Source organism: Aplidium turbinatum, chromosome 2, assembly GCF_918807975.1.
Source record: "Aplidium turbinatum chromosome 2, kaAplTurb1.1, whole genome shotgun sequence".
Classification (NCBI taxonomy): domain Eukaryota; kingdom Metazoa; phylum Chordata; class Ascidiacea; order Aplousobranchia; family Polyclinidae; genus Aplidium; species Aplidium turbinatum.
Genome location: NC_137473.1, coordinates 37,222,696 through 37,238,446, shown reverse-complemented (window position 1 = coordinate 37,238,446; position 15,751 = coordinate 37,222,696). Strand labels below are relative to the sequence as shown.

Below are 15,751 nucleotides of genomic sequence, written 5' to 3'. Positions count from 1 at the left end.
CGTGTAATACACGTATATGTGTCGACACTATTTCACGTGTATTACACGTATCTTTGGTGGTGGATTTTACACCCACATTCTACCTAATTTCCGCATATCTGAATTCAACAATTTAACACCTGTGTATTTGTTATCTATAAAACTTATGCGTATTGTGTCACTGTGCCATTATTTTTATCAATTGCAGTATAGATCGTCCTTGTTAATAACTGCAACTATCTACGTATTCAACTTCAAAAACTACATATCAAAGAACATTTATTTATAATGAGAAAACTACTCAAGTATTAGTGTTTGTGAGTGAGGCCGTGATGGTAATGTCGTCGGCGTAGAGACGAGCCAGCCTACACGAGGTTGGAATGTCAGGTCAGCAGGACCAGGTCTTGCTGCAAATTGGCTCACTTCCCCCGTCCGGCTCGCAGAGTTGGTCCTGTTCCGACATGATTTTCTTTTCATTTTTCTTGTGTTTCTGAAAAAACAAGAACAGTGCAAACAGTGTACTCGGGAAGATAACAATGCGTTAATCAAATAAATAAATAGGCGTAAATGACAACTCCTTAATCGCTGATAAACGTTGTTATCCTTACCTGTGTAGACCCTTTGGGAATTAAAAAAAAATCTGTGATTGCACCAAAAAGTTAGGATAGTTTTCCGTCTTTGTTGAGTGTAAGCCAATATTCTGAAAAAGAAAAGGTATTTATTAATCTTTCTTTTTATCATTAATAACATTAAGCAAAGATATTTAGGCAAAGTATGTTTATGATGTACCATGCCGAAAAAATAAAAGAATAAATGAATTTGATATACTTTGGTGTATTACAATACATATCTTTAGCTATTTAGCAGTAGTTGTATTACAACCAAAAAATATAACATAAAATAACGAGCGCTTACAATTGATGTCAACAGCTAAAGGTTGACACTCTACAGATTCGAAATTGTTGTCAAAGGGAATATAATGTGGCTGATGTCTATTGCGGCGGTATCGGTAAAGGAAATGAAGTGTTCAATGCAAGCCTCTTTGTCTGATGTTCTTCATCATCATCACTATCTAAACAAAAAATGTAAAGTTTACAGTAAATTTCAATTACAACGAACATGTTTTCTGTGTAGTATCTAGCATTAAAAAATCGGCCTGGTACTATTGGGAGAATCCATTTCGGAGACAGCCTTTTTCGGAGATTTCTAAAATCCCAGAGGGGCATATGTATATTGAAAGGAATTAGCTTATAATAGAGGTTATGTACCATAATGTCTCAGCGAGAAAAAAAACAGTTGTCAAACGGGATTTCATGATTAATAATTAGAGGTTAAAAGAACAAAGTCTCAGCGAAAAAAAAGCAATCCGGACAGAAATAGGTCCAACACTGACTGCAAAGCAGTGTTCTATAATATTATATATAAGACAGCCGTGCTAGTCTATGACATTTCAAGTGATCAACGTAGGTACTAGGTAGCACAGTTGAGACTCGCTGGTAGAGAGACGCAAAACCAATTAATGCTTAAGCACAGCTATATGGTCAAACAATGGGTGTACTGTGAGATTGTACTGTACATGTGCTGTCACGGAATTGTTCTTAGAGTCTCTCCCTCAGCCAGTATCAACTGTGCTACATACGTTGATCACTCTCTACATATATGGAACTGTGTAGCTTAAAATTTTTGGGTAATAACACAACACAGGTTTGAACAATACTTATAGATTTACAATCACTAAAATTAGATCGCAACAGTCTGTTTCCCCCTATGAGGGTTCGTCGGGAGGTATTTACTGACGAACCCTAACAGGGGGAACAGATATGATATGTTGATATCTTAGTTTAGTGACTGTTAATCCATAAATATAGATTTATAGAACTACATTAAATTTATAATCTCATAAATAAATTTTTCTAAACTACTTTAACAATTGTGTATTATCAACCTACCCAATCAGAAGAACTTAGGACTTCTACTCTTCTCTTTGTACGTTTTCTGATGATCTGATCCTCTTTTTCCAAGTTCAAAGTGTAGGCCTATTCTTCTTTCTCCGACATAGCTAAAGCAATTTTATAGTCATCTGAAATATAAACATTTAGGTTAAACTAAATAATATAGGTTATCAATAGGGCCATTTTTATTTTGACCTAAAAAAATTTTTTTGACTTTATTTTTATCAAATTTTGACCTTATTTTGACCTAACGAAATTTGTAGAGGCCCCAGTTCTTCCTTGAATTGATACCAGTTACCCAAACATAACATTTTGTCGATTTCAGACCCGAACGTGTTCAATAAAAGGGACTTGTTCAAAAAAATTGCCTTGATTGCAATGCTAGTTGTCGCTCCAATCCAGCTTGATAGCGTTTACTTTTCCTGTCGCTTTCAACAAAATACTTTTTATCTCAATTCACTATAAACTCGCAAAAATTTACCTTAAATCACCCCCGGGAGTTGCATTAAATTCACCAGGAAAATCTCGCCAAATCTGTTTAACTTTTGCTGAAGACGATTTAGCTTGCTTAGGCATTTTTGTACAGTAGAACTTGGATAACTCGTCACTCTAGGGGGAACAGAAAAAGTGACGACTTACGCGAACTGACGACCAATGCAAACAGCCAAATTTTGCCATTTTTTCGTGTCGCATTAATTTCATGGTGCTCCGCGACCTAATTAAATGCGATAGTGGTAAAGTGAGACGAAGTGGAAAGCGTTGTGTTTTTTTCTCCTTTTTGAGGTGCTATTCTTACCAGATTCATAATCCGCAATAATTTTTTCTGAATTTTTTAGGAGGGTGTTCAACGTCGTCCTTGGTAGGTCATGTTCTTCAGAAAATTTAGTCTTGTTCCTAATTTCGCCTTCTTTGAATTTCGTTACAATTTCATACTTAGCTTGTAAGTTTAAGCACTTTACCTTTCTCTTCGTCATCCTGCGTTGCTGCAACTTTTGTTTACACGAAACGGTACTGTCGCAAATGAATCACGCACGTGGTGAACAGCGCTTCTCTTATCGGCAACAGAGCACGTGCGCGATGCTCGCACACCCGCAATCGACCAGACCTACATACTCCACGCATGTGCGTCTGGCCCGATAGAGTGTGTGCGTGCACACGTCTTAGCGCAGTAATTTCTTCTCGAAAGAGTCTGTAAATGCCACGCCAGCATTTGGGTGGATGACAACTTAGACGAATTTTACGTCCCAGGGGAAGAAAAACAATGACGACTTATTCGAATTGACGAATTATGCGATGACCACTTAACCGAACTTGATTGTGTACAAAAGATAGGCTTTCTGCCGGGACCTGGCAATCATTGACGACTTGGGCAAACTGACGAGTTTTCCGAAAACGAGTTATCCAAGTTCTACTGTATTACAAAATGTCAGTAAGCTATTTCTAAAATCCAAACTGTTGATCTTCAAAAAGACCACGTTTGTCGAAAAAACGTGTTTTATAAGAACTATTTAAATACGTAATAATGAATAACTTAAACAATGGAAAATTTGTGATAAAAGTTAGTGTTGATCTAAGAGGGCATTGTGACATATTTCCTGTTTTTATGGGTTAATATGGCTTAATTGTGTCGCAGTTCCTGATTAACAATGCTTCTACGAGGATTTTGACAAAAATTACTCTCAAGAAACACAAAAAAGTTTGTCAAAAGCCATAATTTGACAAACTTTGACTTTATTGTCAATTTTGCTATATCCACAAAGCCAGGCCATGTGGTGCATAAGTAGCTGAAATACACCCACCAACTATAATTTTGATACCAATTTGTTTTCTAAGCAACATTATTAACAAGGCAGTAATAACAAGCTAAAAGGGAGGCTAAAAGTATAACTGACCCCCTCCCCCGTCAATGCTTTGCATGAAACCACAAAGATTTAAGCAGGCCTATGTCAATGCTTGTCCAGTAACCTTATTTAGGCTGTTTTGGCCTGTCTAACACTAACCTTTCGTTATAGCACTGCACATGTTGGTGGTAAACGCAACGCCAAATCTTCTACTTTTGACAAAAGTAACAATTTGTTGTTATCATATCTCACAAACCTGAGGTGATAGGATAAATCTGAGGTCAGATTCGGATTCAGCACCCCAAAGTTACTCTAAATCAGTTTTCAAAGTTCATGGAGCAAAAAAAATTTTTTTTTGTAGACCAGTGTAATTCACTTCATGCAAAAGTTATCAATACTTGTCATAAAGAAATTGACTACAAAATGCTCTTCTTGCCATAAACATAAAATTTGTAGCAATATAAAAATAAAGTATTTCTTACCATTACAACCAAGGACTCTTATTGCATATATATATAATACAATGTACAATTGTACATTTTGCCTTATCCACAATTGAGCATTTTTTAACATGATTGCTTGCTCCAAATGGTGGACAATAACATTGACCTAAGTTGGTAGTCTGCAAAGTAAATAGGAATAGCAGTATGCCATTTATAAACCGGGTTAAGCAAATTGGATGCAACCTAATTCGTACCGTCAGTTCGTACCTTGTAAAGATCGAAAGAAAACATTAAAAAAAGCCGAAGTTGCTGATCGCAGTTTCCACAAACATTTTAAAATTTTCCGGCTGGAAAGATCGAGATAAAAATAACACGAAGCCGAAGTTTCCGCAAACAAACAAACTGAAAAGATCGAGAGAAAAAATTAAAAAAAGCCGAAGTCGCTGATTGGAGTTTCCGCAAACAAACTGAAAAGAACGAGAAAAAAATTGAACTAAGCCGAAGTCGCTGATCGCAGTTTCCGTTTTTCCGCAAACATTTTAAAATTTCCGGTAATGATCCTAAGAGTTTGCCGAAGTCGCTGATTGCAGTTTCCGCAAACAAACAAAAACTCTTAGGATCATTATCGGAAATTTTAAAATGTTTGCAAAAACTCCGATCAACCCTAACCCTTTTAAAATGTTAGCGGAAACTGCGATCAGCGACTCCGCAAACTCTTAGGATTATTACCGGAAATTTTAAAATGTTTGCGGAAACTCCGATCAACCCTAACCCTTTTAAAATGTTTGCGAAAACTGCGATCAGCGACTTCGGCAAACTCTTAAAATCATTACCGGAAATTTTAAAATGTTAGCGGAAATTGCAGAAAAACGGAAACTGCGATCAGAGACTTCGGCTTTGTTCAATTTTTTTCTCTCGATCTTTTCAGTTTGTTTGTTTGCGGAAACTCCTAACAGCGACTTCAGCTTTTTTAAATTTTTTTTTTGATCTTTTCAAGGTAGGCTACGAACTGACGGTACGAATTGTTTATGGTACAAATTAGGTTGCACCCAAGCAAATTGGGTATACTGTAGCCTACTGGCTTAAAAATGCACAAGATCATTAGATCAACACCTGTCAAAAGGTAGAATTGGTTTTACTATGTAGTTGAACAAAGACACAAAACTGTATAAAGTCATTTTTTAAACAATTCACCAATGTCGTCAATGAACTTAATAATGGTGCTCACCTCTTCTATAACTGTCCATGAACTTGGTACAACTTGAACAGTATTTTCCCTTGTAAATTCAACAACTGTATATTTTGCCATTTCCTGACACTGAGCGATTACGGTTTTGGTTACTGATACCTTGAATTTCATTTGTGTGCTCACTGTGCTGCTGTTTCTGTTCATCAAAACGCCGTTTGGCTTTACATGCACATTTGTTTGCTATCCACCTTTTTTGGTAAAGTCTACACTTTTCATTACGATTATCTATTACAAGAGTAAAAACATTTCTAAATTAAACAGATTAAAAAAAGTTTTTCAACAATTTTCAACTATCAATTACGTCTTGGCCTCATAGAATTGAGACATTTTGATGCAAGTCCCTTAGGTGTGGTTCTTTGGCAGCCACATTATGGTATGAGGTCTTTTTAGTGCAAAATCTGGGTAGGAAGTGTCACAAGTATGTGATAAGGCCAAACTGAGATGTTGGTCTGTCAGCAATGGCTTAAAACAGTCCTTACGGTACATGATATATGAGTACAAGGTATGCTAGCTATTCTGGTGACATACTGATATAGGCTTTTAGTCGATATTGACCTCTTGCAGGCATGGCCTCATCACACTCTGGAGTAAATTATACTAAAATGTGCAGGCAGGGCATACCATGCCATTCGTTGTTACGCCCTACCATGACATGCCCTGCCTACACATTTTAGTACAACCCGAGCAGACAGTAGCCAAGCACCACGTTGAACTGTTAGTTTACACAAAACATATTATTACTCGGAAATATCTATGGTACATCTCCAGATCACCAGCGATGTAGATTCAACATTTTATTTAAGATGGAGCTTTACAATACTACTAAGGTGAATCACATTACTAACCACGCTGTGATGGGGTGGTGGCTGACTAGATGACTGCTTATGGTCTTTCGCTACCATCCTGATTGCGCCATAATCTAACCAACAGTTGTACAATGCATTGTTTTGACAACTACATTTTACTCTGATTGTTTGTTAATATATGGCGCTGTTAAAACAAAATAAATTGACTTGACTTGACTTACGATAATCCTTATCTCAATTCTCAATCAAGATTTATACCAAACATTAGTGAGAACATTCTTATTTCTTAATCTTAATTTCTTCCCTTTCACTTCAGTACTGTACTGTACAAGCAAGTTGAACCAACTAATCAGAATTGCCAGATCCAAAATAATTCTGTAGCCAAACTGTTGTCACAAAATCACCAAAACGCAGGGAAAAATCGCCAAAATTACACATTACAATGAGTTCAAGTCTTTTGGTTGAATGTTTAACTCAGTCCCTCAACTGATAAAAAAAAAAACTTTCGACTCCGAAACAAAAACTACGGAAATTCATTCTCTTGTCAGTTGTTGAATATATTTGTACCGGTTTATATTTGTACCGTATACTATTTTTCGCAGCAGACAAAATAAAAGGTTTCTCTCTCTCTCTCTATTTTTCGCAACAGACAAAATAAGCCGTTTCTCGCTCTCTTTCTAGAACAGATGAGTCAACGTCATAATTTTAATCTAGCCTGGAGTCTAGGCAGTTCTACTTTCAATTTTCCTGGACATTCAAGCACGTTCTAACATATTTATTAATCGCCAAAAGCAATTAATTTATCCAAATCGGTTCTCAATATTCCCCAAAAAAAGAGCCAAATCGAACTAATTTGAAGCTAAACGTCTTCAAAAATCGCCAGATTTCTGGAGTTTGACGATAAATTGGCCAATATGGCAACCCTGTAACAGATAACACATTCCTTGTTACTCAATCTTTCCCGCGTTTCTTTTTTATCCAAAACTTCATATCTGGTAAACTGGCTGAAGTGAAAGACATTATTTTGGAGGGCAGTCAGGGGACATATGTTACAATTTTCAAGATTTCCACCCTGTGAAGTTGTACCATATCTCTATGAGTTGCAAAGACCCAGATTAGATTTTTGAATATTTATGGTTTAATTTATAACTTCTACAAATAAAAGAAATCCTCAACAAGTTTTAGGAACAGACATTTTTTTAATGTTTAATTGTAATTGTTTCATATCAGTAAGCGAGACCACTTAAACTTTCCTTAAAAACTATCGTTAAAGGATCACTTTAATTTGCGACTATAAAAGCCATGAAGTTTTCTTTTCACATAACGTAATAAAAACGTGTAATAAACATCTACAAAAAACACATAATCTACATCACAAAAATGCAGAAGAGCGGGGTAGACCCCCTCTACTTGTGTGTATAATTCCTGCTGTTTTGTATACCGTTCTTGGAGGCTAGTTTTACTTAACATAGATTAAAAATTCCCCAAATGAACGAAAGAGTTTTAACACGTTTAATATACGTGGAAAACACGTGCTAATTTTCAACAAATGTAAACGTGCAATACACGTGGAAACAACATGTATTCAACATACAAAAAATTCTGATAAAACATCCTTCTGCTTGGGTGAAGATATTTTTTCTGTTTTGTATGCCATCTTTTGGGCGTGGTTTCACCTTATATACCTTAAAAATTGGTCAAATAACCATAAGATGTTGAACACGTATAATACACGTGGGGAACACGTGTTATTTTTACAAGAATTTTATTCACAAAAAAATTGCTGATAAAACTTCTTGAATCAGATTTACACACTAGTCATAATGAATGATAGCGAAAATATGTCTCTAAAATAATGTTTTTTAAACAAGTGAATTTTAGTTGGTGTACAAAGACTCCTTAATAACACCTGAATTCTACCTAAGATACCATGCTACCTAAAATCAACCAAAAATCAACGTGTAATATACGTAGCTTTCTAGCTGGGTTGTCAGCATGATCCTGGTTCGCAGTTGACTTTTGTTTCGAGTGATTTGGTGTGCAAACTTGGCGTAAAACCGAATGATAAAGCGTCGTTTAAAATGGATACTCTGGCTGGTCAGACACCTACTTGTGCTAACCTTGTTAAACTCAACATCCAGTCGTTAGAGACGGATGGACTGTTTTGTGATATAACTTCGGTGGTTAACCCAGCTTGGGCTGACGATGTTAAAACTTTACCGCATAAGAAGGATTTAAGTGGTTTTCGTCATTTTAATGACGTGAATATGTTTCATTTGAATGATTGTAGGCTAGTACTGTAGATGTACTGATTGGTAACGACAACGCTTATTTGATGTGGGCTAAAGAAGATCGTGTTGGTGAAAATCGTAGTGAACCACATGCTTTACTCACTCCTCTCGGTTGGTTGGCTTGTGGTGGTAACCCCATAAACATTGGCTCGTGAAAAACACGTGAAATTCTGGGGGAACTCGTGTAATACTGGGGTACGTTTTTTTTACACCTCTTTAACACGTGATTAACACGAGATTTTTTACACATGTCATCAATTGCAATAATGCTTTATATCATATTTGAAGTAAGTTTTTCAACTCTAGAATATCAATTGATACGTTTTATGTTAATATCTTTGAAAAATTTCTGCAGTTGCATATTCACTTGTTTCTGCATACTCACGTGTTTTTAACGTGTTATACACGTGTTTTTTACACGCCAGTACCAAGTTTGTTTCATCTTGTTTTTCTCGTTTAAAATAATTTTTCAACTCTAGTAGGCTATTTGATACGTATTATGTTAATATCTTTGAAAAATTTCTCCAATTGCATACTCATTTTTTTCTGCATACTCACGTGTTTTTAACGTGTTATACACGTGTTTTTTACACGCCAGTACCAAGTTTGTTTCATCTTGTTTTTCTCGTTTAAAGTAATTTTTAAACTCTAGTAGGCTATTTCCTATATGATGCGTTTTATGTTAATATTTTTAAAAAATCTCTGCAGTTGCATATTCACTTTTTTTTGTATACTCACATGTTTTTAACGTGTTATACACGTGTTTTTACACGCCAGTACCAAGTTTGTTTTATCTTGTTTTTCTCGTTTAAAGTAATATTTCAACTCTAGTAGGCTATTTGATGTGTTTTATGTTAATATCTTTAAAAAAATTCGGCAGTTGCATATTCACTTTTTTTGTATACTCACGTGTTTTTATCGTGTTATACACGTGTTTTTTACACGCCAGAAGCAGGTTTGTTTCATGTTGTTTTTCTTGTTTAAAGTAATTTTTCAACTCTAGTAGGCTATTTGATGCGTTTTATGTTAATATCTTTAAAAAATCTCTGCAGTTGCATATTCACTTTTTTTTGTATACTCACATGTTTTTAACGTGTTATACACGTGTTTTTACACGCCAGTACCAAGTTTGTTTTATCTTGTTTTTCTCGTTTAAAGTAATATTTCAACTCTAGTAGGCTATTTGATGTGTTTTATGTTAATATCTTTAAAAAATTCGGCAGTTGCATATTCACTTTTTTTGTATACTCACGTGTTTTTAACGTGTTATACACGTGTTTTTTTCACGCTAGTAGCAAGTTTGTTTCATCTTGTTTCTCTCGTTTAAAATAAATTTTCAACTCTAGTAGGCTATTTGTTGTGTTTTATGTTAATATCTTTACAATAGGAATTGTGCAACTCAGGAATACAGTATTATGTAATTTTCATTAAAACCGAATTTCTCCCCTTTATTTTTCGTAAACCTTACATCGCGGTTACCAGCGGTCACCTGATTAAATATCCTTGTGAGTCTGTGACATAAAAAAATGGCACAGAATTTCACTAAGTATTTGCTTATCAGCTTAGGAGAGGACTTTTTAGAGTGACTGTTAAGTAGGCTACAAGGTTTGTGTTAATTAATCTTCCATTTATATTTAGAAATCATTAACTGATTTAAATCTACCGAAAAGCGCCTGAAGATAAAAGGTTCAATCTTTTTTTTTACCAAAAGATTGTGCACGAATCGCGATGAACATACCGAAATGGTGCAGTGCTGTTCAGAAAGGTAGCGAAAAGCTGTGCCTGTTTTTTGTCATCTATCGAAGTATGGTACCTACCTACAGGCTACAGGGTTTGCTGTAGAGTGTAGACAGTGCATTTATTTCTATTGTACGAATAGTTTTACTCGATTGGCCTATCATTTAATGTGCAGTCTTGAGAAACAACACTGATTGAAAATGCTTTACTGTCTATGTTAAGTAAGTCCAGTCTATTTTGTGCTTCTGTAGATTAAATATATGAAGACTATGACTGAGAGCATTTTCAGTCGTAGACTTTATATCAAGAGGTGAAGTTGATCTTGTCCTAGAGAAATTGATATTTCATGATAATGATGTTTTGGAATGTTATTGGCCTGAGCTTCCGGTTACAAGGTTCGCCAGTTATGCCTACAAAATTCAGATGTCAATCCAAATTGGAAAAAGTATCATGTACGAATTATGTACAAAACAGGTAAACATTAATATTAAATTATTTATACTACCCATTAAGTTATAATACATACGGCACCTAAATAAAAGTTGGAAACAATCAGAGGTAGGGTTTTGCCAGTAGAGTACCCAATGGCCGGCTATATTATACATATATATAATTATGGTGAGTTAAGAGTTGGAATTCACTGGCCTTATGATTCTCTCTTACTAATTTACATTGCCAAGTGTCAAGGTTGTTTCATTCAACAATCAACATGTACCTATATGTATATAATATGTTTTCCAATATATGGAGTTTTGTGCAACAAAATTTATGTTTGCTCTGTTGTTTCTGTTGCAGCACAGCTGCTTGTCTTAATTAGCTGTCAATTTTTTGATATGTAATTTCCATTTAACCGCTTTAGCAGGTTGTTAGGTATTATTCCATATGCAATATGCATGAGATCTTATTCTTCAGTGTATCGTTTTTACTAAGCTTGATCACTGTTATGGGAAGATGACATGTTAACATTTTGCAACACATAATTTGGCTAAAGCACTGATAAAGTTACAACATGCTGAAAATACTTCGAGACCAGCATGTGCCCCAGTTGGAGCGCGATACATTGGACAGTCCAGAATAACATAGTCGTCAGTTTGTTTTTGTGTGCGACACTTGTAGGTGTAGAGTGAGCCAAGCATATCACTAAATATATTTTGTTTAAGTAAGGGAAGCAATAAGGCTGGTGGGGGGTTAGAGCGTGCCAAAAGCACGCATATTTTAGGGGAGTCCGGGGCATGCTCCCCCGTAAAGAATTTGCAAAATTACACTCAAATTATGGATTATAGCGCTTTCTGGAAACACTTTCAGGGTAATAATTGTATGAAATTTGTAGGCAGATAAACAGCTATTAACTTATTAAAGGTAGCTGTTACACACAAATGGGCAAAAACTGCGGCTAAAATTAGAGAACACAAAAAACTCAGCTACACAAAAACCCAACAGAGTAAGCGATTCTGAAATTGCTTCCACAGATTAGTTTAAAGAAGCGTAAATCGCATCAACTTTGCGCGATTTACGATTTGCAAAATTTATTGGTGTCTTTCTGTGTGTCTAAAACAAATCCTGGGGGTGTTAATAGCCAGATGTCTTGGAAAACGATTTAAATTTCTACAAATTATATTATATTTTCAACAAAGGGTTCAACTTCGGAATCCAAACTTTGAAAATTTGGGGGGGGCATGGCCTCTTTTGCCCCCCTGGCTACGCTTATGCAGTAATGATGACAAACGAAAGAAACGCCCCAGTACAGTGCCGGTCTTAGGGTATTTCGGGCCCTGTGCGGAATATGCTTTGCGGGCCCCAATGACAATGATCCAATTCAGTAGCGTAGCTAGGTATTTTGAAAGGGGAGGAGGGGTGGTTTGACGGTCGGCGGGCGAAGCCTGGCAGCGTAATTGCCGAAGGCGACACCCAGCGGCGGGGATCTGGGAGTCCTCCCCCAGAAAATTTTGAAAAATTACGTTGAATTTGGGGCATTCTTTGAGCATGTTCAACAAAAATTTGGGTATGAATATTACTGTAAAAAGGTGTGTAATTTCCATTTAACCGCTTTAGCAGATTGTTATTATTCCATATGCAATATGCATGAGATCTTATTCTCCAGTGTATTGTTTTTCCTAATCTTGATCACTGTTATCGGAAGATGACCTGTTAATATTTTGCAACAGATGATTTGGCCAAAGCACTGATAAAGTTACAACATGCTGAAAATACTTCTGATTTGGTTTCAACAGCAGCTAGTGAAGAAGAAGTAAATGATAGTAGACAACCTAAATCGAAAAGAAGAAAGCGGTATAACAATGCATTCATTTTTCCCTGATATTTGTTCATTTCATTTTGATTTTAACTGCTCAAAACTAATTTTACCCTTAACTTAATTATCATACATGGGTGCATGCCAGTACTTCGCATTATAGTAACTTATTGCATTGAAGTCACAGTTACACTAACGTGGCAGTTGTATATAACGTTTTTGTAACATTGTTGTATAAATTGTATCTAATGTAAGTACATTTTGGCTTGTTACATTGTACCTGACAACACCGTGATGCAAATATAAGCTAATCCTTTAAGATACCGTACACCCATGCATTTCTACGTTTATTGCATGATGATTGGTTGTATATATGCAAAATATGTTGATGTTGACGAGATATCAGTAGGTAATGTACCAATAAGCAAGGGCAAGCATGACATCTAGCTGAAGTAACTGTTTTCAAATTATAAATGCAGAAATTGCCGGTTGTCTATGAGGATTGCATATACAGATGAAAGCGACTCACCGGAGTCAGAAATTATCATTACTGTAAGTAAACAAATACTTTAATCACTTATTAATTATGATAATCCCAAAATTTGACGATTTTTAGGTGTTGTTTTTTAGGGAAATTGAGCGGTTTCTAAAAGTAATATGATTTTAAAAAAATATTGCAATCTCATTTTTAAGGTTAATAGCACGGATTAAGGTGTTCAATCAGAACTTTTCGAACGTTGCCTAAATATGCTGTCGTCATCCAGGATTTTGAGACCAGCATGTGCCCTAGTTAGAACGCGATAGATTGGACAGTCCTGAATAACATAGTTGTCAGTTTGTTTTCGTGTGCGACACTTGAGGGTGTAGAGGGAGCCAAGCATATCACTAAATATATTTTGTTAATGTTCACTCTGACGGTCACTAAATCTTCCATAGGTTTCTACTCCTGTACGAGCAGCTGAGGTTGCTACAACCTTGCAGCAACTGCCACAAGTTCCGGAATTTCCACAATCTTCCTTTGTGAGGGCACCACAGCAATCAAGTCCAGAGCGCGAACAATCAGTCCTTGATTTTCACTTGGATGACAATCAGTTGAATGTTGCAATCGACACTACGCCTGAAGTGACCAAGAACATATCTTGTGACGAATTTGTTGCGCTGCAAAGTGAAGGTTTGCACCTGGTTAAATTAAAATCTTGAAACTTGTTCGATTAACTTCGCTCAACAATTGCTCAGCTGCATCGGTGTGATGATATAGTTTTAGCTATAATTCTTCACTTCGTTTATTTATGTTTACTCTCTTTTTTATCCTTCGTAACTCCCATCTTTACTCACAAGCAGCGCATTTTGAAAATTCAGTTTCTCGAATTTTGGAAGATCTGTTGAGTCTCTCACGTGAGCGCCCCTACAAGAGCATTGTTCTTAATTGGCAGTATTATTTACCACTCGCTTTTCTTGTTTGGCAGCTGCTTAAATCACAACTGCCCTAGCCTGGGAGCTATTCTTTTTGTATTGTCAAAGCAAAGCACCTTTGCTAACACCAAATCATGTTAAAGCAACTATTTATTTTTCACACAGTTCGACGAATTCGAATTGCTCAACTGGAAATTATGGGAATTTTAATTCTGTCAACGAATAATTGGATATAATAATGACAAACGAAAGAAGCGCCCTAGCTCAACAAATAGAGGAACCCCCTTCGGACATTCCATCTTTTCCCATCAACAGCCTGGAGGATTTTGATCAGCTTGAACACAACCTGGGAAACAGCACTGTTCAAAATAAACTGGTAATTTTTTTTTACTGTTAACATGGCTGTGGAATCGGTATCACAACTCCGACTCTCCTCATAGAATAGACATACAAGAAATACTGGTTATTTTCACCCTCTTTAAAACAGTTTTGCAATGTCGTACTGCTGCAAATTTCTTGAAAGTTTCAACCAGCATTGATTGCAGCAAAACAACGATTCATTGATTTGCAGCAAAACAACAAAATATACATTTCCCAAAGTTTTTGACACTCTGACAATCGATAATTTTAAAATTCCTCGCAATGTAGAGCATTCCTCAATTTTATATAGGGGTAGGAGTCAGTGCAATTTTTAAAACTCCGACTCCTTTGGCTAAACTATAAACATTGTTACGGCTCTGACTCCACGGCCCTGACTGTTAACAATGAAATTTAACAGCTTGCAGTATGAGTGCGCTCTACGTTTATTCTATGGAATATAACCGTGAAGTCTAAGTTTTATATGATAAATGTTGTTTTGCAGATTTCTTATTTGAGTCGGTATTTTTCGACGGACTACAAAAAGAGCGTAAAGCAACTTCTTTCTGGAGTATTTACGGATAAGCTTATGACGAAGTTTAATTGGATGGGTCAACGCGGTTTCAAGCGCCCAATTAAAGATTGCAAACTTATTTTTGTAATTTATGGTATGTAGCCTAAACTTTAGATTTTGCACGTATACCCTGCTTAATGAACGTATGTTGCAATCTATTTTTAATATATTTGATCCGTGAAGAATTCTGTATATCTATTGCTAGCCTATTGCTTTTGTGACTAAGCACTAACTCTTTTTTGCTTACAGCATCAGTTCGAACATACAGTTACACAAAAGACACAACCATGGGCGATGTTAAAGCTGTTGTGCAAGAATTCCTCAAATCAGCTGAAAAGAGAATAAGAAGACAGTCAGTTGCAAGGACATCTTCATCCAGCACGGTTCGCCCAACTGATGATGTGTAAAACAGCTGTACTGTCTTCAGTTATATCTGTGTTTTTTGGCATGTGTGATTTTGGTACCAAATAAATTGCCATATTAAACACGGGTTTGATGTGTAAAACACGGGTTTAGAAGTCGTGTAAAACACGGGTTAGAAGTCGTGTAAAAACACGGGTTGCGTTTGTGCAAACACCCGTGTAAAACACAGGTTTAGAAGTCGTGTAAAACACGGGTTAGATGCCGTGTAAAACACGGGTTTAGAATTCGTGTAAAACCCGGGTTAGAAGTCGTGTAAAACACGGGTTTAGAATTCGTGTAAAACACGGGTTAGAAGTCGTGTAAAACACGGGTTTAGAAGTCGTGTAAAACACGGGTTAGATGCCGTGTAAAACACGGGTTTAGAAGTCGTGAAAAACACGGGTTGCGTTTGTGCAAACACCCGTGTAATACACGGGTGCACATCACGGGTTTTAC

General features: G+C 36.2%; 1 protein-coding gene and 1 long non-coding RNA gene across 4 annotated transcripts; one reads left to right on the top strand and one right to left on the bottom strand.

The window, feature by feature from the left end:
- Positions 1-924: 924 nt before the first annotated feature.
- Positions 925-4,381, bottom strand: LOC145787700 (uncharacterized). Its single transcript, XR_014291433.1, has 3 exons — positions 4,255-4,381; positions 1,929-2,059; positions 925-1,051 (listed from the first exon to the last, which is right to left on the bottom strand). It is a non-coding gene; the product is annotated as an uncharacterized LOC145787700 (long non-coding RNA).
- A 5,922-nt stretch (positions 4,382-10,303) lies between these two features.
- LOC145765369 (uncharacterized) lies at positions 10,304-15,360 on the top strand. Of its 3 annotated transcripts, XM_082577181.1 has the most exons (6): positions 10,304-10,326; positions 10,550-10,772; positions 12,464-12,587; positions 13,029-13,101; positions 13,486-13,720; positions 14,128-14,327. In XM_082577181.1, exons 2-6 carry the CDS (start codon positions 10,760-10,762, stop codon positions 14,196-14,198), a joined length of 516 nt encoding a protein of 171 aa, XP_082433307.1. In that variant the 5' UTR covers positions 10,304-10,326; positions 10,550-10,759; the 3' UTR covers positions 14,199-14,327. The 3 variants fall into 3 exon arrangements, with proteins under 3 accessions (XP_082433307.1, XP_082433305.1, XP_082433308.1); XM_082577179.1 differs by lacking the exon at positions 10,304-10,326 and having other exon boundaries at positions 10,415-10,772; XM_082577182.1 differs by lacking the exons at positions 10,304-10,326; positions 10,550-10,772; positions 12,464-12,587; positions 13,029-13,101 and adding exons at positions 14,825-14,987; positions 15,143-15,360 and having other exon boundaries at positions 13,582-13,720; positions 14,128-14,338.
- Positions 15,361-15,751: the final 391 nt, after the last annotated feature.